The 25,431-nt window shown below is 50.0% G+C and overlaps 2 protein-coding genes across 3 annotated transcripts in view; one reads left to right on the forward strand and one right to left on the reverse strand.

Annotated features, from left to right (window-relative positions):
• Positions 1 to 3,956: 3,956 nt before the first annotated feature.
• GFRA4 (GDNF family receptor alpha 4) lies at positions 3,957 to 7,541 on the forward strand (the record flags this gene model as incomplete). The annotated part of the gene is made up of 6 exons (XM_081097703.1): positions 3,957 to 4,008; positions 5,874 to 6,222; positions 6,312 to 6,421; positions 6,514 to 6,648; positions 7,205 to 7,296; positions 7,530 to 7,541. 6 exons carry the CDS (start codon positions 3,957 to 3,959, stop codon positions 7,539 to 7,541), a joined length of 750 nt encoding a protein of 249 aa, XP_080953829.1.
• Positions 7,542 to 16,670: 9,129 nt separating this feature from the next.
• The window catches only part of ATRN (attractin), a gene marked incomplete at its 5' end in the record, with an annotated part of 161,092 nt that continues 152,331 nt past the window's right edge, over positions 16,671 to 25,431 (reverse strand). Inside the window, 2 exons of one of the 2 annotated variants that reach the window (XM_081096813.1) lie at positions 16,671 to 18,856; positions 21,798 to 21,912. In XM_081096813.1, coding sequence (XP_080952939.1) covers positions 18,732 to 18,856; positions 21,798 to 21,912 — 240 coding nt within the window. In that variant the 3' untranslated portion in view covers positions 16,671 to 18,731. Of the gene's footprint in view, positions 18,857 to 21,793; positions 21,913 to 25,431 lie in introns of both variants that reach the window. The other variant, XM_081096814.1, reaches the window with a different exon arrangement.

Consider the following 25,431-nt stretch of genomic DNA (forward strand, 5'->3'; position numbering starts at 1 on the left):
GTAGGCGAGGACCCTGATGTGGTCCACCTCCCGCTCCCCTCAGCTCACTGCTCTGGGGTTTCTGAGCTTGGGTTCTGAAGCTGTTGTCATGGAGGCCAGATGCTGGAAGCCTCTGGAGTGGGCGAGGGAGAGTTGTGGCTCTTCCTGGGTCATCTGTCCTCACTGAGGGAGGACAGGGGGTCCCTGCCACATGACCCACAGCCTGAGGTCCCAGTTCTCAGGGAATGACCCCTCCCCCACTTTATTTTCAGCAGGTCAAGTCCAGAAGCCAAGATCCAGTCTCTGGCGAGAGGGGGATCCTGAGATGAGGACACTGAAAAACAGGTGGCTGCTGACACTTGGACCGCCAGGGGCAGAGTCAGCAAGTCAGCTGACCGGTACCCTCAGGCAGCTTGCAAGTTTCTTCCCCGCGTTACCTCCGCCCTACCCGCTCCAGGACCCAGAGCCTCGTCAGAGTTTGCCCAGCGCTCTCTGTTCTTTCGGGCTGGATCATGCCAGCCCAAGAATGCATCTGTTATGTAAAACTCCCCAGGTCTGAGAGACCAAAGAAAGAGGTGACAACTCCATCATTACCAGAGTTTATTACGGGAACATATACAAGGTACATCTTGGGCAGCGGCAAGACCAAGTGGATGTCCACCACACCATGCGGCAGCCGCTAAAGGGTTGTATAGACGGGCAGGATGGATAGGGGTGCTGGGCGTAACCCACCCAGGTCAGGGGGAAAGGCCTTGCACGCTTGCCCAGGGAAGGGCGAGGGCCTGTTCCAGGAACCAGCATGCCTGGGACATGGAGAGGGGTGATCAGTCTCTGAGGGGACTTATGGGAAGCAATCTCTGTTCTGACCCAGAGGATCTGGCAGCGGTCAGGAAGCGCTCATGTCATGGAACAGTCTCTCCTTCACACCATCAGTCCAGGGAACGAAGCTCACATAGTCACTGACTTCCTATCACGGGGTTGGGGGTGGGGGGTAGATCACATGGGAGAGGCCTCTAACTGGGGATGTGTGCTACATGCAGCTCTGCAGAGGGCAATGTCTGCTGGGCCAGAGCCTGGACTTGGGGACCCTACATTTCAGACTGAGTCCACTTCCCTGGAGCCTGGCCCCTGCAAAGCAAACAAAATCCTTGGGACATTCCTTCCTCCCTTTTCCTGCCCTGTCTTGTCCCCTAGATGGTTCCTCAGCCCCATCCCAGTCCTAGTCCTGCACCTGAGGTTTTGGAGGAGTGTGGGGTATACTGCAGCCCCCTCACTTTGGACATTATTGAACCTCTCCTCTATTCCCTGGGCGGGGATTGAGGGAGCCATTTTAGAAAGGGCACCAAAGGGACCGTGTGAGTCTTTTCTGCCTGTAAATTCAACCCTGTGGGGCTCCCTGAGGGGTGGTGGCTGGTGGGTGAAGCCTCAGATGGTAGCCAGAGCCCCAGATGGACCTGGGTATAAGATGGTGTTGCCTTGTTTGAATGATCTCTTTGCCCCACCTCACCTGCCTCCCTTGGACAGTCTCAGAAGCCACTTAATCTCTTCCCTTGTTTCATGCAAGAGTTGCTGAGTAACCTGTATCAGCCAGCTGTTGCTGTGTAACAACACTCCCCCAAAACTTAAAACAACAACCAATTCTGGGAATTGGCAAGTTAGGTTGAACTCAGCTGATGGTTCGATTGGTCTCAACTCAGATCACTTATATGTTTGCTGTCAACTGCTGTCCAACTAGGAAGTTCTTCTGGGGTTGGCTGGCTGTTGGCTGGGGTGACGGGAATAGATGGGCTGTGTGTCTCTCACTTTCAAGTGGGCTAGCCCAGGTTTGTTCACATGACAGCTGCGGGGGGGCGGGGGGATTTCTAAGAGAGCAGGACCAGGATTAGGATGAGGTAAGTGTGCTCATTTACCTTGGGCACAAAAAATAATAATCAAGATAAGTAGTATTTTAAAAGATCAAAATTAGTGCTAAAAACCCATGATGAACAAAATATTAAAAATTTAAGTAAAGACAGGATCAATAACAGGACCACCCCAAGGCAGGTGGGAGCCAGAGGCAAAAGGAAACTTCAGCCATGGTGATCCTGAGGCAAGTTCCTCTCTCACCTCATCCTGCAACAGATTGGAAGCTTGTAAGATCTCCTAAGATTCCATGAGTGGCACATGGTACTTATCATGACACTCTATGGGCCAGCCTGGGTTCCAGGGATTGGGGGGGAAAAAGTCTCCTCTTAATGGGAAGAGTGCAAAATCATATTTCAGGGCGTGTGAAGAGCTGGGGAATGGCGGCAAGTGTCCGTCCTCCCATCGGCAGCACAGAAGAGGCAGCCCCCAGCTCAGGGTTGCTTTCACTCCGCCAGCCCAAGAGGCGGAATGAGACTGTTTTCTAAAGTCCTGTGTTCTTTGTACCTGTGAGATTTTGATTTCTAGAGATGACTGAGTGAGGACCTGGAGAGATGAATGCCATTGGGAGGAGTTTTTATCACTTACAGTCACCAAGAAGTGGGGGCATGCAGGGCTGCATGGGGAAGCACCAGGCTTGTAAGGAAAGACGAGAGCTACCACAGATTCGAGGAAGCTACGGCAACATGACCACTGAGTGTCATGTGGGATCCTGGGTTGGATCTTGAAACAGAAAAAGGACATTAGTGGAAACACTGGAGAAATTAAAAATGGTCTGTAGTATATTGTATTGTACCAATGTTAATTCCCTAGTTTTAACAATCTCTATATATAAAAGCCTAAGCGACCGAACAACCAGTCGACCGGTTGCTATGATATGCACTGACCGCCAGGGGGGGCAGACACTCAACACAGGAGCTGCCCCCTGGTGGTCAGTGCACTTCCACAGTGGGAGCGCCGCTCAGCCAGAAGCCGGGCTCACTGCTGGCGAGAGCAGCTGCTGTGGCACAAACCTCTCCTGCCTCCGTGGCAGCGCTACCCAGCAGTATAGCAGCAGTGGCAGGCGCAGTGGGGCCGGGTGAGCAGGAGCCGCACCCGGCTCAGGCTCCTCCCTGGCCACCTGCCGCTTCCCGCACTGCTACATCCCTTGGGGGGTGTTGGACTGCCAGTTTCGGCCCTCTAGTTATACTCTAATTACGTGAGATGTTAACACAAGGGGCAGCTGGGTAAAAGGTATAAAGCAAACACTAACATGATTGCAACCTTTGTTCAAGTATAAGATTAGTTAATAATAAAAAGTTAAAAACTGCCCTGCCTGGTGTGGCTCCGTTGGTTGAGCATCGTCCTGTGCACCAAAAGGTCGCTTGTTCAATTCCGGCCGGGGCACATACTGGTATCTAGGTTTCAGGTTCAATTCCTGGTGCACGTACTGGAGGCAACCAATCAACGTTTCTCTCCCTCCCTCCTTCTTAAAAAAAAAAATCAATAAAAACATATTTTTTAAAAAGTTAATAAAATTATAAAAGAAGGCAAAGAACAATGTTGCTTCAAAAAGTTTACGGTTTAGAATGGGAGAGACAGGGCCTCCTGGGGTGGCTGTAGGTGTTGCTGTGGGGAGGAGGGTCCATCTAACCAGCGGTTCTCAACCTGTGGGTCGCGACCCCTTTGGCGGTCGAACGACCCTTTCACAGGGGTCGCCTAAGACCATCCTGCATATCAGATCTTTACATTACGATTCATAACAGTAGCAACATTACAGTTATGAAGTAGCAACGAAAATAATTTTATGGTTGGGTCACAACATGAGGAACTGTATTTAAAGGGCCAGAAGGTTGAGAACCGCTGACTAGACATTCAGACTCTAGACTCAGTGGCTCCTGGATCTCCCTGAGGTGAGGCTTAGGGTGGAGACTCAGTGGGGGAGGGAGTCATGCAAAGGCTCCTCCCAGTGGCAGGAGTGCTCATGTCAGCACAGCGTCTGGGTTTCTACCCAATTCAGCTCAGGCAGGGCTGGGAAGAAGGCACCTGTCCCACCTGGGTTCTGCCTGGCGCTGTCCTCCACTCTGCAGGCCGGCATGGCCCGCTGCTTGGGCCCCGTGATGCTGCTGCTGCTACAGCTGCTTCTGAGTGAGTGGCCACCTCTTCCTCAGGACCCCTGAACTCTGGCCTCTCTATCCCAGATTCTCGGGGACAGAGTAGAGGGCAAGAGGGTGATTCCAGGAAAAGCTGGAAGGCAGGGAGTGTCGCCAGTGGGAGACCTGTGCTTGGGGTGCAGGGACACCTGGCAGTCTGCTCACAGCGCTCTGCTCATCCTGCTCCTGCCTTCGGGTCAGCCACCCCCTTCCCCAAGCCTCACCGTGGTACCCGTGCCCCAGGAACTTTCCTTTCCCATTGCCTGCCCTCTCCCACCTTTCTTACCCTTCCTCCAGCCTCAGCCCCCCCACCTTCGGTCTTGGAGTTTCACACTGATTTCTTGCCCGGCTTCTTCAGTGTCTCCCTGCCACTCATCTGCTGTTCCACCTGCTCAGACTGTCTCTTTCCCACATGAAGCATCACGGAGGGGTCGTACTGGGTGGGATGAGGAGAATGAAATCAGGCAGAGGAGATCTTGGAGCTGAGATGTGCTGTTTTGAGGGTGATGATGAGGTAAGGGTGTTCCTCACGAGGGAGACAGGTAAGCAAATCAGCAGGGGTGGAACCAAGACCTTAGGGGACAGACACAGGTACTGTTGTATCTGACTGAGGCCTGGGAACAGGAGGGGCTTTGCTGGGAGAGAAGGGCACAGTTTGCCTGCCGCACTGTGTCCTGGAGGGGAGAGGGAGGGCCAAACCTCTCCTGCCAAACCTCTCCACTTACATACCCATTCCGAGTCCTTAGTGTCTGTCTGTCCTTCCAGCAGAGAGGACGGCACTGAAGCCACTGCAAGAATCACCAGGGCACCCAAAAGAGGTGGCCAATGCCAGAGAGCGGCCCTGCTCCAAGCCCTGAAGCAGGGGACCCTCCTCCACACATACACAGTGAGATGGGGGTGGGGCCAGGCTGGGAGCTGGCCTGCCAGCTTCTAGGGGCTGAGAACATGAGGGGCAGAGGGAGCCTGGTTTGGTGCCCTAGGTTCTAGGAAGAGGCTGCGGGGCTGGATTTCGATGTGGCCTGCGGCACATCTGCCCAGAGCACACCCTCTGCCCAGCCAACCCCTGGTGTGTGCCAGCTGTGCCAGGTGCACCCTCTGGCCCTGTGGCTCGGATAGAGCCCTGTGGCCTGCCATGAGGGACTTCTCTCAGATCCACACCTTAGCAGCCAGGCTCTCCAGCGCCCAGAGCCCTTTCAAGAATCCCTTTTCCCCTAGCTGGTAGAGGCTGGAGGAACCAGGAGGAAGCCAGAGTCCAGATGGGGCAGCATGGGTTAGACCGGCCAGAGGGAGCACCAGAAGGGAGTGGAGAGGGAAGACGCTGGTGGCAGGGGCCGGTGGAGGTGCAGGAGGCCAGGAAGGAGGGAGAACCAGAAACCTATGGACCCATTTGAAGGGTCTCCAAACGGAAGGGGGAGAGGGAAGGAGGAGAAAGAAGAAAGCTCAGCGTGCCAGAGGATGAGGAGTGTCCACTGTCCTCAAGGCAATTTCTGATAAAGTCTTCATTAACCAGGTCCCCCCCACCCCCAGCTTTGTTTCCGCGTCAGGGGCGTCTCATGAGGGTGGGAGGAGACTCGGGGATCCCTCTTTGGATGGGTGGGACGTTCTGGGAGAGGGGTGGTGCCTGGAGAGGACGGGCCTCAGCCTCTAGGGGAGCCTCGGTGCGCCCCATCCATCCCTGATGTGTTGCAGGAACCCCCCGGGCCCGGCGCACCACTCATCCCCGCGACGACGTAAGGCCGTTTAGTGCTGGTCGTTCACACCTTCAGGCCACACTCTGTTCCCCTCGGGTTTTGAGCGCATCTCCGCGGGGCCTGCGGGCCGCACCGAGAACTGACTGCAGTCTGCCCGCCCCTCCACTAGGGTCTACGACGAGCTCGGCCGCACGGAACCGATGCGTGGACGCGGCCGAGGCGTGCACGGCGGACGCGCGGTGCCAGCAGCTACGCACGGAGTACGTGGCGCAGTGCCTGGGTGGAGGCGCGGGCGGACTGTGTCCCCGCGCCCGCTGCCGCCGCGCCTTGCGCCGCTTCTTCGCCCGAGGGCCGCCCGCGCTCACGCACGCGCTGCTCTTCTGCCCGTGCGCGGACCCCGTGTGCGCCGAGCGCCGGCGCCAGACCTTCGTGCCCGCCTGCGCCTTCTCCCGGCCCGGCCAGGCGCCGCCCTCCTGCCTGGCGCCCTTAGACACCTGCGAGCACAGCGGGGTCTGCAGGTGCGGGCGGGGCCGGGGCGGGGCCAGGAGGGGGCGGGGCCGGAGGGCCGGGCCCCCATTCGCTCATCGCTTCCCTCCGCACCGCGCAGACCCCGCCTCCTGGCCTTCCAGGCCTCCTGCGCGCCCGCCCCCAGTGCCCCCGACGGCTGCCCGCGAGATCAGGCCTCCCGCTGTCTGCGCGCCTACGCGGGCCTCGTAGGTACACAGTGCGGGGGCCCGGGCGCGGACGGGGCTCTTCCGGGCTTCCTCCACCCGGGTGGACCGATTACTGCGCTCTCGGGGTCCCCGCAGGCACCGCAGTCACCCCCAACTATGTGGACAACGGGAGCGCGCGCGTGGCGCCCTGGTGCGACTGCGGAGCCAGCGGAAATCGACGGGAGGAGTGCGAAGCCTTCCGGGAGCTCTTTACCGGGAACCGCTGCTTGGGTGAGGGCCGGGCAGGGGGCGGGAAGCACGCTTGGCCCTTACTGCCCTCTACCGAGCCGCTCCTAGGGGTGTGCAGGCTGGTGCCCTTGCGGGTGGGAGAGGACCTGGAGTGGAACTGGTTGAGATTCCTGCCTCTGCCGCTTCTGAGGCAGTTCCATCCCAGAGGCACTGGCAGCTCCTTTCATCGATGGTCTTGCAGTCCTCTGAATAGCTTGGCGGTTCCCTGCCCAGCCTGCGAGTTAGGGGGCCTGAGTTTGAAGCCCCCTCGAAGCCATTTTGTGTCCATCTGTAAAAGGGGGATGATAACGGTCACCCTCCCCAGTGAGGGTGGAAGACGACAAGGTTGGTGAGGCACTCATAGCGCCGTTGTCCTTACTTTGTTATTCCTTACCCTGCGCCTTCCATTCCAGAAGCCAGTCCTTGCAGGCATTCTATCTTCCATCTGTTCGCAGAGAGAGGCCACGAAGGTCGCCAGGGGTTTCTCAGTTTGTCCCCAGGGAGCTGCCCCTGTGCTAGGGTTTCCCAGCCAAGCCCACCCTGATCCCTCCCTCTATAGATGGCGCTATACAGGCCTTTGACAGCTGGCAGCCCCCAGTCCTGCAGGCCCATCCAGACTCCAGCCAGGACCTTGAGCACAGCCTCCTGCAGGTAGGTGCAGGGAGGGGATGGTGAGCTGGCTTCCCCTGCACTGTTTCTTCCTTCCTTCCATGCCAGTTGGGCCTAGATGGACATGAATGACCTGGGATGGGGGTGGACACAAAGAGCAGGGCCAGGCTTCTGCCTCAAGCCCACACTCTGCTCCCACCCTCCAAGGTATCCTCCACAGATGGGCCCCTGAAGGGGTGCTCCCTGCTCTCCATCTCCCTGTCTTGGCTCTCCAGACTCTGCTCTGACTAGAACAGCAGACCTTGAACAGCACAGCCAACTGTCCCACCCTGCTGGGGTACATGGCCACCTCTGTGGCCTACTGCCCCACTGAAGAGGGACTGGTTTACCTCCCCTCCTCCCCAACCCCCAAGCTAGCCCCAGTGGCTCTTGCCCTGCTGCCCTCTGCAGGTCTGGACATCCTGTGTGCTTGTCCCCTGGAGTGAGGCATATAGTCTACAGGCCTAATTGCGAAGCTCATGGTTTCCCTTTCAGTCGGTTTCTTGGTTGTAGGTCTCTTTCTCCACAGACCTTGGAACAGTTGGAGTTTCTCAAAGGTTAGGCATGAGAGGGGGTCACCTGTGTAGCCGAGGCCTCACCAGGCCCCAAGATAACCTAGAGAAGGTGAGAGACCAATCAAACTCCAAGAATTATAGATTTTATCAGCCCCCCAAGCAGATTATACCTTAAAGAGTAATCTGAACAGATTTATAGGCAAAACCCCCACTAACACTGCAGCCTTTCACGGCCCCTTCCCAGTTATGTGCCACTCATGATGATAACCACCCGTGTCCCATGACAAACGTCCCATGGCAGAGTGATATGTTGCTTGGTGGGTACCACCTTGAGTAGGTGAGAACCCAGTTCCCTGCATTGCACTGGCCATGTAGCCACCTACCCCATGGTTTAACCCAACACTGGGAATGGTATCCACAGCTCAATAAACCCATGTACACTGAGACCGGCCTTGCTTTCATGTGATCTGTGTCCTGGGACCTATGGTTAGCCACAGGGTGTGTTTCTGCTGCTGGCCAAGGTGACCTCAGATGGCTTCAGAACTTCTCTGGGCTCTGTCTCCTGACCTATCGATGCAGAACTGAATCTACTGCCAGGTTCTAGTGGCAGGGATTTTGATTGCTTTGATCTGTATTTTTACTTCTCTGCTAGTACTCAGATAAATAAACTACACTTCCTACCCTCCCTTGCAGCTAAGGGTGGTCATGTGATACAGTTCTGGCCAATGAATGGAATTCACAGATGAGGCTTCCAGGAGAGCTCTTTAAACTGGAACTGACTTGCTGACTGGCCCCTTGAGTCTCTAGCCTCAACCCTCCCCTCTTCTTGCCCAGACCTTGGTGGCAATGTCTGTCTAGGACACGGGCACCATCTGGAAAATTGAGCCACTCACCAATTCCGGTCCGCTTCCCTCTGGACTCTTCAGTGCCTGAGAAAAATGACACCTCTAATTTGTTTGAGGCAATTTCTCCCTAGGCTTCTGCTATTTGCAGCCAAACCTAGGCCCTCCCTGCTTGACACAGTCCCACCTCTGAGGTGTTTGGGAGCCCTGGGATCACCTACCATACTCACTTAGCGGAGCCCCATCTCGGTGCTTACAGAGCCCCACCCTGACAGACTCTTGAAAGAAGGGGCGATGGGGCTTTTGTTTTTCATTCTGTCTGCAGAGAGTCAGACTCTTTCCTGGAGCTGCGGGAAATTTATCATAAAAGTTTTTGTGGACATTTGGTGTGTGTGTGGCCAGTGTGGACCCAATGAAGCCAAGGGCATTGTGTTAAACTTCAATTCTGCAAAAGAGTTTGGGGAGGAGAGGGCAGAACAGTGGGGGGCAGTACTAAGCTTTTGGCCCACCTCCTTCTTCCTCAAAATCGTGGAGACTCCTGATGAGTGAAGGGATCCTGTGTCTCCAGGCTGCTCTTCTCAAACCTGGTTGAGGCTTGCCAGGGGCCATGAATCTGGTGGAAGTGGACACGGCTGTTGGTGCCTTGCTCTGAGCCTTCTCTGGCCAGTGCAACCCATCCCCACGCCGCTGGGAATGTTGGCTGCAAACACAGCTCACAGCTGCCCCCTCCTCTAAAGGAAATGCCTGTAAAGTTACACTCTGCTCCCCGACACGGACTGCAGCCAATGACTGGCTGAGGCAGGGGTATCGAGGCCTAGTCTGCTTGCCTCAGGTGGGACAATTCTGTGCGCCTCTTGCTCCAGAGCTCCATGCGGGATCCCAGCTGAGACCGCATCCGAGCTAGCTCCTCCTGCCCACTCCTGCCTCCTTCACTTAGGAGGTTCTCCTGAGGGTAACCCCTCCAATAAATCAGGGCCTGAGAATTCCTACCTTGGGCTCAGCTTCTGGAGCACCTAGTCTAAGACACAGGTTAGGTACAGATCACACCAAAGCCCAGGCCTGGGGCTGTCTTGACCAGAAAAAGAGCCACCGGGTCTGGTACTATGTACTTAGCAACTCTTACCAAACCCACAGACACCCTGTGAGGCAGCTGTCAACCAGCCTCCCAGCTTCAACCAGGACTCTCCTGATTGAAACCAATCACAAATCCAACTGACAACCATCTGAGTTTCAGGCACAGCTGTCTTCAGGGGTTCAAATGATGTTGCCCCTGCTGGCCTGTGTTTGGCTCCCCTCTGCTGCCAGGCAGGCTCTCACCACAGGGCAGGTAAGAATGCCACCAGCAGCCTCCCATCTATGATCTCTCCTTGTAGCATTCTCGGCAGAGAAAGGCACCTCTCTTTCCCAGCATTCACGGACTGTCCAAGGCAGGACCCTGGTGGCCCCAGCATGGGTTAGAAGCCTCTTCCAGTGGCCTGGGAGTGACATTAGCCCACTGAGATCACATGCAATGGGAAGGCAGTTTTCCAGTGGAAAACAGGAGGGGTATTGGGGCACGTGAGAGTCCAACCTGTTTTCACTTTATGAGGAAGGAGGAATGTTCTCAACTACCTACATCTGCATGGGAGGGGACACCAGGAGTGGGCTGGGGAGATATTGTGTGTGTTGGGTGTGTGTGGCGGGGGGCAGGGGGGAGGAGGAGGGGGGGAGAAGGAGAAGGATTGGGAGCTGGATGGGGAAGTGAAAGCATCACCTTGGCCTGCTCACCATGATTGCATGGTAGCCCAAACATAGAATTAAATATCTGCTAAATAACTTGCCTTATGTGAGAATATGTTAAACTCTCTTACTCCGTGTTTTACTGATAATTGGAGTAGAACATAGGCATGTACCTTTCAAAATGTTGGGAAGCTCAAAGTGAGCAGAACCTAGTTGAAAATTGCACAATTGTTCCATGGCAGCTGGCTGTCTTCCTTCAGTCCTAATCTCCAAGCAGACAAACTCAGGCTTACCCAGAGGAGCCTCTAACATCAGACAATGCGCAACGAAAAAGAGGCTTCCTTATTGGGTGCAGGGGGGAATGAAAGGTCCCCAGGGACCCGTTGCCTGGCTGTTTTCCCCCAGTGTGAACATTTTGTGTGGGTGGCCTGAGGCTGTCTGGGGCAAAGACCCAGTCAGCTCTGCAGAGAGAAGCCAAGAGAAGGGACAAGGTGTTTTGGTCTGTGAAAGGCACCGTCTTGCCACTCCTGGGCAGTCAACTTTCTGAAGGTTTTGTTGCTGTAGTGGGCTGAATGGTGGCCCCAAAGATATCTCCACATCCTAAGCCATGGAACCTGTGACTTACCTTATATGTAGGCAAAAGAGTGAATATTACCTTATATGGCAAAAGATGTGATTAAATTAAGGATCCTGCAAGGAGGTGCTTATTCTGGATTATTTGAGGGGGCCCTAAATCCTTATATGAGAGAGGCAGAGGGAAATGAGACACAGGCAGAGATGGGAGTGATGTATCCACAAGCCAAGGAATGCTGGCAGCCACCAGACGCTAGAAGCGGCCAGGACTGAATTCTCCTCTAGAGCCTCTGGAGCAGTGGTTCTCAACCTTCCTAATGCCGCCACCCTTTAACACAATCCATCATGTTGTGGTGACCCCCAACCATAAAATATTTTTCGTTGCTACTTCATAACTGTAATTTTGCTACTGTTAAGAATGGCAATGTAAATATCTGATATGCAGGATGTATTTTCATTGTTACAAATTGAACATAATTAAAGCATAGTGATTAATCACAAAAACAATATGTAATTATATATGTGTTTTCCGATGGTCTTAGATGACCCTTGTGAAAGGGTCGTTCGACCCCCAAAGGGGTCGCGACCCACAGGTTGAGAACCGCTGCTCTGGAGGGACAGTAGCCCTGCCACACTATGATTCTAGACATCTGGCTTCTGGAACCATGAGGATAAATTTCTGTTTTTTTAAACCAGCAAGTTTGGATAATTTGTCATAGCAGCCCCAGGTAAATTAATGGAATTCTGTAAGGTTGTCAGAGTCTGGTTTCTGTCACTTCTGCCTAAAAAGGTCCTGGCTCATACATGGTGTTAAGTCTGGCCAAACATCTCAAGACTGAGTCCAGCTGTGGCCCCCACAACCAGGGAGGGGTCCTGCCAAGCTTGTCTACACCTGGGTGTCGGTCTCTGTGTCCGATGAGGTAGCCTGCTTGCTGTCACTCTCTCACGTGCACTCCAGGAGACTGTGGTCCTGGCCTGATCCCTGTGACTGGGTCTCTGTTAGCTGTTGTCAACATTGAGCCGCTAGCTGCAGGTGGCTGGGGGCAGGGGAGTGAGGCAGAAAGGCAGGTGCTGGAAGCTTCTCTTGATTTATTGGTGGAAACTTCACGGTTCATGAATGCCCACTCTGGCTTGGAGCCTGCTGTCTAGGGCACAAGGTTGATGTGGAAACTGTTCACTGCCCTTCCCCCACCTTCCCCAACGGAGAGAGGCAGGGCCAGTCTCACAGAACCAGCTCACTGTTACAGGAAGAATGGATATTAGCAGTGAAACCTCCAGAGAAGCAGGAGGACATGGCTCTGCAGGGCTTCAGGAGACACCTCCCCACCTGGAGAGAAACGTGCTAGTGAGTCTGGCACGCATGTGAAGGGAGGCAGAGACATGGCCCCGCCTCGCTGGGCTGCAGGCCTGGGAAGCCCTAAGTTGAAGGATATCTTGGGAAATTGTCCTGCCAGGGACATGTCACCCCACCCAAAGGCGCCTCCAGTCCAAGCCAGAAGATGCAGAGAGATAAGTACACACACAGCAGAACAAAATACACAAACAACCTTACAGACTGGGCCTCAAGGGACTGGGGTTGCGCAAATGAGGGAAGTCCTGGTGTGAGAATGGGCCTGGCCGCGGGGCCGAGCCCCAGCTCCCTGGGCAGCACACGTCGTACAGTCGCTGGGATCGTCTGGTCTAGTCTCTTGAGTTGGGGACACAAGACAGGAGAGAATTCTTGCCAGGCATGTTCCACAGCCAGGAATGCTGGGCTGTAGGGTGTCTGTTCGGATGCGACCCGCACAGGTGTGTGGGACTGGGGACTCAGGTGCCAGGAATGACATTGCTGTTGGTGACAGAATTTTCCAAAATGATGGCCAGATCTTACTAACATTATGAGGAAAACCAAGTTTGGGCTTCACTGGATTTTTATACAATAGTTGCTTATCTGGAAAACTGACTGTATATTAAACCAGCTCTCAAATACTTTGTGTTTATAATAGGGTTGGATTCTACACAAAAAATAATTAGAAGTTGATTTTCACACATACACAAATGTCCAGCAAGATGTCTGAAAATCGAGTGGGACGCGGGTCAGTTCCTTATTGGGCAGGACAGTCCCACATGCCACAGGATGACCACCTTCTGGCCCACCCACTAAAGCACAGCAATCATCCCATTGCCTCCGCCGATTCCCAAAATGTCCTCTGGAGGGCAACCTCGTGCCAGTTGAAAACCATTGCCCCACAGGACCTGCCTGCCCCAACTCCTACCACTGCTGTTAGGGCCCACTTTGCTTTTACCCACTGGGCATGCTGCCACCTCTGGGCCTCCACACCAGCTCCTTCCTTTGTTCAGCCCTCTGCTCAGCTGTCACATCAGAACTGTCCCTCCTCAGCACCACCATGTAAAGTAGCATGCCCCCAGCACTTTCTGCCTACCCTATTTTTACCTTTCTGTCAGAACCATCTGACATTTTACTCATTATCTGTCTCCCCCAATTACATTGTAAACTCTGTGAGGGCAGGGATTTCTGTCTGTTTTGTTGACTGTGAGATCCCTGGTCCCTACATAATGCCTGGCCAGGCAGGACACCCTCATGACCTGCCTGTACAAGAAGGATGAGCATGGCAGACGCACAGCAATCACTGGCCTATGGGGATTTTAAAATCCTGCCAGGCCCTGCCTTGGGGTGGGGGAGGTTTCTGCCCAGGCCCAAATCTGCTCTCTGGGCCACATCTGAGGTGGCCTTGGGTTGTGCCCTCAGACACAGCTTTCACAGCCCTCGCCTGCCTGCAGGTGGTTCTAATTAAGCTTCCTCAATAGTCACAGAGTTGGTTGTTTGTTTTCCTTTGCAAAGGTCAGGCTAATGGTTTCTCTGGCAACACAATTCCCTCAAAAACCTATGCTTTTTATTTTGTTTTCCAGCAGGGGTCCAGTGTCCGTGACAACATCCCTGGTTGTTGCCTGGACACAGTTCTAAGTTGGCCCAGGCTCCTCCAGCCCCCTCCCCAACTCCTAGACCTTGGGCCTCGCCCACCCTCCCCTGCATGAACCACTGTCCTCCCTTGCGCTGCTTTCTCAGATGTCCTCAACTCTCCCGAGCCTCATCTCATCCTCTGGGCTTTTTGCATTCTGCACCAGGGCAACAAAATGCACTTCTAACCCCATTTTTGAGGGCAGGAGCTGCATCAAGTGGGGCTGGGCATGCAGGAGGCCCACAGATGATACTTCCGGTAACTTCATAAAAAACTGAAGACCAATGATGCTGCTGGGGCCATGGGGGACGAAGCCTATCAGCAGACCTGAGGTTCAGACGTTTGAAAAACTAGAGAGACATTCAGGAGCCCACGAGGAGACGAAAGCTGACCCCGTGGGCAGTGGGCAGGCCCAGCGTCAGTGTGGACCGCTCTGCACACCAGTCTCCGAGGGCACACGGGTACCGGGGACACCAGGAAGCTCCTCCAGGGGCATCCGAGGTGCCCACCGGCTGGTTCTACCCCTTCATCTTCAACTGCCAAGTGCTTCCTCTGAGGCAGCTTGAAATTTGGGAATCATTAAACATTTTTTTTTCCTTAAGGCTCTAATGACCAAATTGTAAAAAGAAAATTAAAAGACAGAACAAAATCCCCCATTTTTACCAGATCTACTTTTATTTCAGAAGGAAGTTTGTAGTATAGTATTTACTTTTGTTTATATACAAGTTCTTCACATTTGTGTTTAAAATGCAGACCTCCCTTAATTCTCTTGTTCCTGCTTAAATTAGCTGTTATTTTACAATACAAAAAATACCAAAAAATTGCAGTCCTTAAATGTATGTATAGTACCCACAATCCTCAGCAATGAAATAGTTTACAATACTTACTCCATATTTACATGAGTGCAATAAATGCTAAATTATACATATTAACAAACTAAGCTTGAATCCAAACAAAAACGTAAATAACTACAGAACAAAAACATTTTCAAAGCCAGAATTAGTTCAATGAAACAGGCTTCACTAGTGTTCAGAATGTTTTGTGCCCAAATTCAGTTACTGGAAGTCACTTCCATTATTGCCTTTAAAAGAGAAGGCGCCAGTTTTCGTCCGCTCTCCAGACCGTTTCCCTGCTGGCAAGGGTGTTTATTAGTCTGAACCACTCAGGGACAGTCTCCTGGCGGGCCTAGCTCTCTACAAACCATCACCATGACTTCGGAGGCCGAGTTTGGTACACTGGGTAAACATTTCGGACTGTGAGCTGGTGCACAGCCGAGGACAGTCCTTCTGCCTTCCTGGGCCTGTTCTCAGGATGGCCAATTCTCACATATTCCTAAGGAAAGACCTGGATGATGGGTTTGGGAACTGGATTCTGTTGTAATTCTGGAGCTTCTTTTTCATCGTGGTCACTGCCCTAGCATTAGCTTGTTAGTGCTTAGTGAATATTCGCTGACTGGATGAATGAAATGGAAGGATCGAATGTGTTCATGACAAGGCACCCCCCCCCCCCCCCCCCGCCAAGGACGTGAATCATTCCCACCCCTACCCAAATGCACTCCCTAAGTTGAAGGAGTAAGACTTGCACTGAAGGTAAAATGACTTTTTCTGATAGTGCTCTAGTCTCTTCATTTGCCCCAGATTTTCTGGGGTCTCTAATCTTGCACCTCAGGCCTCACCACAGATATTCCCATGTTTCCCTTTTGCTGCCAGTCCTCGATCCCAAGCTGCTTTTCCTCCGGGATAGCCCAGGGAAGTAGGAGTTGCCTTCTCTCCACACCTCCTCCCACCTTTTGGAGGCGATCCTCAGAGAGAAGCACAGACTTCTGCCTAATCTGTGTGTATAAGAGAGTAGGAGAGGGTAGGAGGGGAGGGTGTGTGCAGTTCTCCATGGGGAAACAGGAGCTATGTATCAACTAACTACCCCACTCCCACCTACAGTTTCCAATACAGTCAACTATGGTCCTTGGAAGTGAGCCCTAAAAATTTAGACAAAACCACAACAAAATGCATCCTGGAAAACCCCTTTTCAGAAAATCTGATTCTACAGGTATAATCTTTGAACTGAAAGACTTTGAGAAACATTTCTCATGATGAAACTGGCTGTTCTGGCCCCACAGCACCCAGAGGCTGACAGATTGATGCACAATGCTCTTGCAGAGCCAACAATAGTGACACATTCCCACTGCCTTCGAGTCTCCTCATGTACTGCTGTTTACACGAACTCACTGCCGGCTTCCATGTGTACTGACAGATGACCGGGTTCTCAGGGTTATCCCATTGGTACCAGATGCACTTGAACACATCGACATGATGGGGGTGCCCTTTCTGGCTTTGTTATCAGAGCTTCAGGGCCTAACAAGAGGACTTCTCTGAACTTGGATATCCAGTATATGGCACAAACACACATTGGGTGAAACTCAGATGCCATAAATTTAATAAAAATACATTTAGATATTTTTCTGTTTTATGTACACTCTGAATGTCTGGACATTCTGGACTACTGTATAGTTATGTACAAGTGCAATATCAAGGTTGTCATGACTACTTTATGTACAGGCTCTCCTGTGACATGAAGACATCTCTGAAGTTCCAGGTGATGCCCTCTTGGTAACTGGCTCTAAGCGAGTGCCTTTTCTCCTGCCACCCCCTTCCTCTGGCTGAGCCTGGAGAAAGTTGCTTGCTATGGGCTGCAAAAGAGAAGCAGTGGGTTCAGCTGCTTCTCCACTGTGGGAGCAGAATTACACTTCATTTGTTCTTTTCTTCCCTTTTAAAACAAAACATTATCTTTTAGGAAAAAATAAATAAAACTAGGTGGCTGTGGGACCAGTGCATGTTCTTTCAAGGCCTGGGACTACTGTGGGGAAGGGACTTCTCTGGATAAGGGCACACGGGGTCCTTAGAACAAATAAGGATGCCCCTTGTGGTAGAATCCTCTGCAGTGCCTCCCTCTGAGCCAATCATAGGTGAAGGGCCATCCATGGCAGGCTCCCTATGGGTGCGGTGACCAGGAGTAGGGACATGAGGAGTCCAGGGGTCTTTTCTAGAACCATCTGCTCTTTAACAGTGATGTGAAAATACAGCTTTCTAGAGGCAAGTCTCAAAGTAGAGGTATTTTGTGAACCAGACAGTATTTTCTAGTTCAACTTCTTTGAAAACATCTTCCCAGGCCATTCTTCATGGGAGTGGGTCAGTAGTGGGGAAGAGATAATACTCCCTCTCTAGGCACTGCATTTAAAGGTGAAATGTCACAGTTTTTGCTCTTTTGAGTATTTACTTATCCAAACTCACAAATTTGAGCCCAGTTGTCTAGGGGTCCACCCCAGGCTCTGAAGCAGGAGAGGTCTTGGGAGGCTGCTGCATAATGCCAGGGAACAGAGCACCATGGGGACAGCACGATGCCCAGGCAGTGCCCTGGGAGAAAAGCCAGGTCTGTCCCCACCCTGCTTACATTTGGTCACTTTCCATTTGGCGTAGTTTTCCCTTGTCAATTTTTTCCCTGTGCTTTTCATCCTTTTAGTGTTCACTGCCTTCCCCATGGCCACCACCTGGGCCTGGGGAAGCGTGAAGAACACAGCCCCTCCCGGGGGAAAGAGGTCCTTTGCCTGGCGTGCGATCCCACCGCAGCCTGCAGCTCGGCGCAGGCTCCAGGAACAGAGTTGCTTTGATCCAGATGCTGTCATGCTCTTTTCTGCTCAGGGGAGACATGTACCACGAGTGAGTCCCTTCTTCTGTGGTGCCCTGGCAGCAGGGGGACACATGGGGATCACGCCTAGTGTCCTTATGTCAACAGTAACAGCAGGAGCTTTTACAGTTAGGTCATTTCCGCTTTCCTCTCAGTCCTTGCTGCTGGGATAAAGGTTGCTTGGGGTGAGAATTCTTTCCTGGCTGCAAAGTACATTTTAGAAAAAAAGCAGATTGCCAATGGGAGCTATTTAAATTCTGTAAGAATGTAGGAATGCAATTATGTAAAAACGTAAGCTTACTAACTTTCCAATTGCTAGATCTATTTAAAGTCTAGGCACTTAGTGTGTGTGGGTGTGTGTGGGGGGGTGAGTGAGAGTGAGAGAGTGAGAGTGAGAGTGAGAGTGAGTGAGTGAGAGAGAGAGAGAGAGAGAGAGAGAGAGAGAGAGAAATTCCAAATGGATTAAGACCTAAATTAACCAAGTTGCTATAGAAAACTACCTATCACACCAGTTTACATTCTAAGTAGCACTGCTGACCTTGACATTTAAAATAGCCCCCTTCTATCTCAGTTTAATATGATTCAAAAGTGACATTAGTTCTCAACTAGAAAAAAAGCTCCCTGGAAGAGAGTTATCTGCCTAAAATGTGCAAGAATAAATAGCACATATTTTTAAAAAGATAGCAGGTTTCAGATGACAAGTTCATCCATCTAACTAGTTTTGAAAAGACCTTCTTCCAGAACGACTGATGATGCACGTTCACTTGTAAACACAACATCTTTGTTTTTTGCACAGTTGAGACAGTCCCAAGACCAGTTTCCCACAAGTAAACCTGAGTATCATTCCTAGCTCTCTCACTGGCTCCACACTGGCCTCCTCCAGCAACATCTGGATCGTCCCTGGACCTGTAATTAAATCAATTATTCCCTATGCAAAAATAAAAGGTTAGATGCTGGAGCACAGATGGGAGAAACTGTCAAAGAAAGCTTGTGAACATGCAGATGAGTCGATGCTTCCAGTCGGAGGGTTTCCAGTTTTTTGCCCTGCTCCGCTCAGCACAGCGTCTCCTGCCTGCTCCCGCCCTGCAGACTCTAGCACGCCACCTCGCCTCCGCTTGCTCACTCACGGAGATTCCCTGGCCCCAGCATCAAATGCAGGTCCCAGGCTGCGCAGGGGGCTGCTGCTTCCGGTTTCTCAGTGCTCCTAACTTCTCTTTGTACAGCACTGGCAGGTGCTGAGAAATGTCCACCAGGGCGCTGGCTACTGCGAGACCTTGGGAGAACCAAAGAGGGAACACGTGTTAAAGAGCAGCTTGCTTGTATTTTCAAAAATAAATTTTAAAATTCTGTTTATATTCCCACAATACAATAAACAAAGCAATAAAGTATGTAGGGAAGTCTTATTGCACTCTGCCCCTTCCTCCACCTGTCCCCTCGCCAGCTGAGAAACTGTTCTCATGAGTTTGCATATATTCTTTCAGGGTTTAGTTATACAAATACAAATACATATTCTTTGCCCCTCTCTTGTTATACAAAAAGGTATAGCCTGCTTTTCAGATCAATCAAGCCAAGTGCTCTGCGTGGTGGTGGGAGCATTTAGTATGATTGCAGACATACTTTAAGCCAGCCGTGGGCAAACTACGGCCCGTTTGAAATGAATAAAACTAAAAAAAAAAAGACCGTACCCTTTTATGTAATGATGTTTACTTTGAATTTATATTAGTTCACACAAACACTCCATCCATGCTTTTGTTCCGGCCCTCTGGTCCAGTTTAAGAACCCATTGTGGCCCTCGAGTCAAAACGTTTGCCCACCCCTGGCCAAAGCACTAAATTTCTCCTGCTGGTCTCCAAAGGGAGGCCAAGAAAAAGCAGCATCTTTTTAAAAATATGTTTTTATTGATTTCAGAGAGGAAGGGGGAGGGAGAAAGAGATAGAAACATCAATGATGAGAGACAGTCATTGATCGGCTGCCTCCTGCACGCCCCCAACTGGGGATCGAACCCGCAATCTGGGCATGTGTCCCAACTGGGAATCAAACAGTGACCTCCTGGCTCATAGGTTGATGCTCAACCACTGAGCCACATCGGCCAGGCAAGCAGCACTCTTTACAATGTAATTCAGATTCATTCCACATGGCCCAACCAGCACTAGTGATTTTTTAAAAATGTTTTTATTGATTTTAGAGAGAGAGGAAGGGAGAGATAAGATACATCTATGAGAGAGAAACATAGATTGGCTGCCTCCTGCACACACCCTACTGGGGATTAAGCCCACAACCTGGGCATGTACCCTGACTGGGAATCGAACCAGCGACCTCTTGGTGCACGAGACAACACGCAACCAACTGAGCCGCACGAGCCAGGCCAGCACTAGTGATTTTTATATCTATACCACGATACGGGTAGGGCAGACTCTGAAATAAGCAAGGTTCTTTAATCTCCCCGTGCCTCTGCTTCTTCCTTTGTAAAATGGGGAATAATAATACAGGGCTTGCATGAGGAGTCAATGAGTGAACTGAAGCATCCTTAGAATGCTGCTTGGCTCATTCCACCCCCACCTCTGCTTTAGAGACAGGCGGTTCGTCTCCTTTTTGGCTGGTAACTGATCTCATCTGGGAAAAGGCCAGCCCAGGCCCAGCTGGTCAGGAGCGTGCTGGCAGACTTGTCGCTCACCTCAGAGCCTACAGAATGGGGGAAAAGGAGAGGGGGTGGTTTTTAAGTGCCAGGTTTAGTGCCTGGAATTCAGTGGAGAATCCAGTAACAACTGTTAACCAAAGGCAGAGCCAGGTGCTCTGGGAGTCCGTGGACACCCTCTGAAATGGGGGGTAGAGAATGAATGGGGTCTCAAGCAGTGGGTGGGCCTTCCTCAGGAGTTCAGAGGGGTGGTGGGGTACATCAGGAAGAGTTTGGGGCAGAAAAGGCCGCAGTGTTGCAAGTCTGTCATCTCCTCCCCACCCTAGCCAGCACCTTGCCATCAGGGAGAACCATCCAATGTGGTGGCAAAAGACACAGCCCCAGAGTCTTCAGGTTAACGGGTCATCCTGCCCTCAACATGGGCAAGTTAGGGGCTCAACTCACAGAAACCCCCGGGTGAGGGCAAATCAAGCTGTCCCCATGAAGTGAAGGCAGAAACCCTGGCCTGGCCATGCCCAACAGCCTCCCTTTGTGAGGACACCCCAGACACAAACCATCTGAAAGCTGAGCGGGAGGCTCTGCTGGTTATGCTTGGGGCTGGGGAGCCCAGGGCCTGGGCAAGGATTCTGCTCACACTTTCCTCAGAGGCTTTTTTTTTAGTGGAGGCAACCCTGACCCCAAGAATCTTATCAACTGAAAGTTGTCTCAAACATTCATATTGTCTGAGGCATCCCTCCAAAGTACTCCATGGTTAATCAAGATACTTCAAAACTATACTCCATCTTTCCTTCATGTTCAATAATAAGACAATGTTTATCCAAATTATGATCCATGTATTTGATGGAATAGTATAAAAGAGATTGGTAAAAGATTATGTAGTAAGATGTTAAAATGTTTATGAAAGTTATATGAAAAAAAGAGAATGAAAATAAGAATGACACAAACATCTCAACTAAATTGCTGGAAGGAAACAACAGAACAGTGAAAAATGCCCTGGCCAGGTAGTTGGTTAGAGTGTCATCCTGATACGCAAAGGTTGTACGTTTGATCCCTGGTCAGGGCACATACATGAAGCAACCAATGAAGGCATAAAAATGTTTGGAACAAAATGATATTCCTCTCTCTAAAATAAATCAATTAAAAATGTATAAAACACAGTGAAAAAGCAAATGAAATGCAATAGTTCTAGAAATACCAATTTGAAAATCACCAGCTTGGAGGAGCCATGAGAGTAGGTAAGATGACAGAGAGTAAGAATGGAGGAAGAGGAAGAACGCCTACATTTAGGGGCAGAGGAAGGAGAGACAGGAAAGGAGCAGCAAAGCCAGAGGAGGCCAGACACACTGTAGGCAAAGGAAGGCGTGGTAGAAAGCATCAATATCACTGGGAAGCTGGCGCAGTGAGGGGAGTTCTGGACTTCCCCTGGGAAGGATCTCAGGAAAGACAGTGAAGGAAATCCAGTGATGAGGGAGTTATCTCACCGAATCCTCATAACACCATGAGGCAGGAACTAGTCACATTTATACCCCAGTTCTCTGTAAAAGGGAAGGATCCCTCGCTGACCTTCTGGTCTACTCACCGGACTGCCCGGGAGGAGGGATTCCACCAAGGCCTCGAGGGAGCCTCACAAATGCAGAGAGAACAGCAGCTTTGTAGTAAAAACATGGCTCCAGGGCAATGGGTTTGGGAACAGCCTGGTGGAAGAAAAAGAATTAGCTAGAGTGGTGTTTCTCAAGCTTTAGCTCTACAGCCTTCAAATGTGATTTTGTAAAGATGCCCTCTGTATTAGTTCCTGTTGGTGTGTAATAAATTATAAACTTAGTTGCTTAAAACAACACATCTAGCCCTAACCGGTTTTGCTCAGTGGATAGAGTGTCAGTCTGAGGACTGAAGGGTCCCACGTTCGATTCTGGTCAAGGGCATGTACCTTGGTTGTGGGCACATCCCTGGTAGGGGGCATGCAGGAGGCAGCTGATCAATGTTTCTCTCTCATCAATGTTTCTAACTATCCCTCACACTTCCTCTCTGTGAAAAATCAATAAGATATATTTAAAACACACACACACACACATACACACACACACACACAAACAAAAAAAACAACACATCTATTATCTCAGTTTTGTGGGTCAGAAATCCAGATGAGCTCTGTAGCTCTGTAGGGTCTTCTGCTTAGGGATAGAGGACTATCCAGTTCTGGAAAATTCTTAGTTTTTATCTGACAAGAGTCTCAGTTCTTATCTTCACAAGGAGGAAGTCAAGTATCAGCTGGGCTCTACTCTTATCTCAGGCTCTGGGGCAGAACCTGCTTCAAAACTCATTCAGGTGCTGGCAGAGTCCAGTTCCTTGCAGCTGTAGGTCTGAGGTCCTCACTTCCTTGCTAGCTGTCAGCCAGGGGCCACGCTCTTCTCTTGCATTCCTGCTCATATGGCTTCTCCAGCTTCAAACCAGTGATGATCCACAAGTCCTTACCATGTTCCCTCTGTGCCACCAGCCAGAGAAAACTTTCCCCATAGCTTAAGGGCAATTAAGCAATTACCTTGGGACTTTTATTACTTCTGCAAAATCCCTTCAGATCGGTCCCTAGTTTGACTAACTAACCACGAGACAGGAATCTTGTAGACCATCTTTAGAACCCTGCCCACTATACTCCCAAATATGTCAGCAATCTCTTCAGTTTGGTTGAAAAAAATAATTTCCAGAACCGCCCTGGCTGTGACATGGGGAAATGACTGGATGGGTGAAGTCAGTTATGAGCAATTACAATAATCCAGGTACAAGATGACAATGGCCTAGATCAAGGTGGTAGGTCACAGTGGTGGAGAAGTACACAGTGGTCAGGGAATATTTTTAAAGATAAAGCCCAAAAGACCTGCTGACAAACTGGCTGTCCAATGAGAATGAGAGCGAGGATGAGTCACGGACGATTCCAGGAGTTTTGGCCTGAGCAAATAGGATGATGGAGGTGATGTATCCTGAGTTCAAGAACATATACCAGAGGAGCAGGTGTGGGAAACACTATATACAGTTCAGTTTAGACGTGTTAAATTTGAGATACCTGTTAAGACATCCACGTGGGGACACTGAGTAAGCAATCTGATACATGAGTTGGAGGTTCATGGGAGAGATGTGAGGGGAGAGCTCATAGTGTTTAAATCCATGATGAGTAAGATCACTGCTATGGTCTGAATGTTTGCGGACTCCCAAGATTCATGTTAAATTGTAATGCCCAATGTGATAGTATTTTGAGATGGGAACTTTGGGAGATAAATAGGTCGTGAGGACTGAGTTATCATTAATGGAATTAGTGCCCTTAGAACAGAGACCCCAGAGAGCTCCCTCATCCCTTGTACCATGTATAGGTTTCAGCTAGAAGGTGACATATATGAACCAGAAAGTGAGCTTTCAGAAGACAGTGAATCTTCTAGCACTTTGATCTGCACTTCCAGTCTCCAGAACTGTGAGAAACAAATTTCTGTTATTTATAAGCCACCCAGTCTCTGGCATTTTGTTATAGCAGCCAAACAGACTAAGACAATCACCAAAGGAGTAAGTGTAAAAGATGTGAGAAGAGACTCAAAGACTGAGCCTAATGTACATCACTGTTAAAAGGTGTTGGGGGGATGAAGAGGGTTGAATAAAGAACAGTGAGCAAAAACAGCCATAGGGTGAGTGTGTGGTATCCTGAAAGGAAAGTTAAGAAAGTGTTCTAAGGATTAACCGACTGTGTTATATGCTGCCAACATATGATATATCGTTTTGTTCAGTACTTTAGGTTTGTCTATTCTTTTTAATCCCACCAATTATTACTATTTCATCAGGACAATGTTTGCTTAGATTTATGCACATGCTTACCCTTTTATTTACTCGCTATTCCTTATTATTCCATCCTCCTGGGGTAATTTTCCTTCTTTCTAGCATATTCTTTAGACATTTCTTTTGTACAGGTCTGTCTATTGGGGGCAAACTCTGTTTTTAGTTCTAGTCAGAAGATATCTTCAATTTATCCCTGTTCTTGAAACATAACTTCTGGCCATGCTATTCTAGGTTGGCAGTTCTCTTTCAGTACTTTGACTATATTCTTCCACTCTCTTCTGGCTTCAGGTGCCACTAGTGAGAAGTCAGCTGTCACTCTGTCACTCCTTTGTAGGTGGTATTTTCTTGTTTTCCCATTTCTTTGTTAATGCAGTAAAATACACGTAACATAACATTTACCATCTTAATTATTTTTAGTCGTACAGTTCAGTGATATTAAGTACATTCCTATTGTTGTGCAACCATTATCATCAACCATCTCCAGAACTGTTTTCATCTTGTAAAACTGAAACTCTATAAGCATCAAACAGTAACTCCTCATCCCTCCTCCCATCCCAGCCCCTGACGACCACCATCCTACTTTCTGTCTCTATGAATCTGACTACTTGAGGTACTTCATACAAGTGGACTCATACAGTATTTGTCCTTTGTGACTGGCTTATTTCACTTAGCATAATGTCCTCAAGGTTCACCTATGTTGTAGAATTTGTCAGAATTCCTCTTTTTTAAGGCTGAATAATATTCCATTGCATGTATATACCATGTTCTGTTTATCCATTCATCCGTCAATGGACATTTGGGTTGCTTTTATCTTTTAGCTACTGTGAATAATGGTTCTATGAACATGGGTATACAAATATATATTTGTCACCCTGCTTTCAATTCTTTTTGGGTATATACCTAGAAGTGGAATTGCTGGATTATATTATCGTTCTATTTTATCTTATAAAAAATCAATACTGTTTTCACAGTGGCTGCATTGTTTTTATATTCCCAACAGTGTACTAGGGTTTTAATTTTCTCCACATTGTAGTGATCTACTTTTTCTCTGGCTTATTTTAAGAAGTTCTCTTAAAAAAATGTTCTCTTTGTCTTCGGAGTTCTATAGTTCCAGTATGATAAATCCAATTGTACTATTCTTTCTCTTCTGTCTTCCTTTTGCTTTCTTTCCTTAATCCTGCTTGGGATATGTTTTGCTTTTGAAATCTGTATATTCATGACTTCTATCATTATGGAAAATTCTGTTATTATCTCTCTGACTATTGCTTTCCTCCATTCATTTGTTTTGGGACTCTGATAATATATATGTTAGATCTTTTCATTCTATCCCCCATATTCTTGTTATCTGTCATATTTTCCATTTCCTTGTCTCCTGTTCTACATTCTATGTAATTTCT

This window comes from Myotis nattereri (genome assembly GCF_964212035.1).
Source record: "Myotis nattereri genome assembly, chromosome: 8".
Taxonomy (NCBI): Eukaryota; Metazoa; Chordata; class Mammalia; order Chiroptera; family Vespertilionidae; genus Myotis; species Myotis nattereri.